The following is a 1923-nucleotide window of genomic DNA, read 5'->3' as shown; positions in this document are numbered from 1 at the left end:
GAATAGGGAGAACTGCGTCCTCTGCTGGAAAGACGAGAAATGACAGCAAGACGCCGCCTTCAAACTAAAATGTATTTATATTATGCTTATATGCCTTATGTTTATACAATGGTGGAAGGGGACCCTATTTGGGGACGTATTTCTATTTTATATCTTAAACATGCAGAAAATCCCACTATTTTGTATGAAATTTGCATAGCGTTTGGAGGCTATTATGTTGATAAAAGATGGAAATACTATTTTGAACAGCTCGCCATTGAAATTCACCCACTGAGTGAATACTATACAGGTTTATGTGCGTATGTATTTCTTGTCAACATAAATAAAAAGACGAACCAGGATATTTACAGAACTTCTAAACTTAATTGATTTAAATTATATAATTATATTCTATTTTAAGGAACTTATAAGCATGTCAAATTAAACAAAAGTTGAGTGAATACATGTATTTTAATCTTTGGTTACCCCCAAAAAGCGAAATTAAAGTTTGGTAATAAGAAACGTTTGTTTCGTCATTCAGTCCAGTAGGTGGCAGTGCGTGTCTCCAGTACAATAGAATCTCCGGAAATTCTACTGAACGCCGAAGACAAAACTGTTTGTGGACGTTTGGTGTACGTTTGGGTGAGTTTTTATTCATTTCTTTGAGAAAAAAATAAGAAAGAAAACTGGAACGCGTTTGTCGGTAATTATTTGTACATTTATGTTCAATAATTAACTAGTTGTGTGTGTTTTTTTTTTCTTGCTTGTTTATGAGAAACCTCAAGATCTTGTGTCATTCATTTAGTCTATTCAACTTCCATTAGCGTTCTCCTCCTTGTAATACAAAGATTTACCTTTTGTCGAATTTATTTCTCATCTGCCAAATGTTCTGCAGTGTCTTATTTTCTCTTTTACAGTTCACAGATAACTTGTTAAGATGTCGATTGGAGTGCCCATCAAAGTTCTTCATGAAGCAGAGGGACACATAGTGACCTGTGAAACCAACACTGGCGAGGTTTACAGGGGCAAACTAATCGAGGCTGAGGACAACATGAACTGCCAGGTACTTGGTATTTCTATTGCAAACTAAATTTAATGCGTGAAATTAAATGCATATCATCTAAAAGATGCTTTATTTCCCCCTCTAGATTTGATTCTATAAGTAGAGTTTAGTTTGTAACGTTAGTTCTATCAGTCTTTGCGTTGGATATTATTCTTTTAATTCATAATAAGGTTTGCACAAAATGAAAGCACACCTCTATCTGTTGTCTTGTTAGAAAGTTTACCTTATCCTTTACTTTCTATCTTCAATTTCCTCCAGATGGCAAATATCACAGTCACATACAGGGATGGCCGTGTATCTCAGTTGGAACAGGTGTATATTCGTGGCAGTAAAATCAGGTTTCTCATCCTGCCCGACATGCTGAAAAATGCTCCTATGTTAAAGAGTATGAAGAACAAAAATCAGGCAGCTGGTGCAGGTCGAGGAAAAGCAGCTATTCTCAAAGCCCAAGGTATATACAGCTTCTTGAACACATCTTCCATCAGAAACTTTTTTTTCTTAATAGAATTAATGAGACATTTATATTTTGTGTTATAAAATGACAAACTTTGTTTGCATTAATGTTTTTGCAGTGGCTGCCAGAGGACGTGGACGTGGTGGACCAGGACGAGGGAACATATTCCAGAAGAGACGCTAGTTTTATATTGATACCCCTTTTTTTTAATAATTTTACCAGCATTTTGGTTTGATCTATTTTATATTGTTCTTTTTATGCTTTGGATAATAAATGGGTGATTTTTGCTATTTGTTTTGATTCTGTGAGTCTTTCTGAGGTGGTCTTTTTTTGTTAAAATGTTTATAATCTTGTATACTCTGTTCATCGGTAGAGTTGGGGATACTCTGACTCGAGTATAAGTGAACGTAAACAGTAGGGAGAAAAT

At 35.1% G+C, this 1923-nt stretch overlaps 1 protein-coding gene across 2 annotated transcripts; it reads left to right on the top strand.

Annotated features, from left to right (window-relative positions):
- The first annotated feature begins 514 nt into the window (after nucleotides 1-514).
- snrpd3 (small nuclear ribonucleoprotein D3 polypeptide) lies at nucleotides 515-1786 on the top strand. 2 transcript variants are annotated; one of them, XM_048209635.1, is made up of 4 exons: nucleotides 515-621; nucleotides 897-1042; nucleotides 1301-1493; nucleotides 1615-1786. In XM_048209635.1, exons 2-4 carry the CDS (start codon nucleotides 917-919, stop codon nucleotides 1677-1679), a joined length of 384 nt encoding a protein of 127 aa, XP_048065592.1. In that variant the 5' UTR covers nucleotides 515-621; nucleotides 897-916; the 3' UTR covers nucleotides 1680-1786. The 2 variants fall into 2 exon arrangements, with proteins under 2 accessions (XP_048065592.1, XP_048065593.1); XM_048209636.1 differs by having other exon boundaries at nucleotides 580-682.
- Nucleotides 1787-1923: the final 137 nt, after the last annotated feature.

Source organism: Megalobrama amblycephala, linkage group LG12 (genome assembly GCF_018812025.1).
Source record: "Megalobrama amblycephala isolate DHTTF-2021 linkage group LG12, ASM1881202v1, whole genome shotgun sequence".
Classification (NCBI taxonomy): domain Eukaryota; kingdom Metazoa; phylum Chordata; class Actinopteri; order Cypriniformes; family Xenocyprididae; genus Megalobrama; species Megalobrama amblycephala.
The sequence above is the reverse complement of the archived record's forward strand: the minus strand, read 5'-3'. Positions and strand labels throughout refer to the sequence as shown.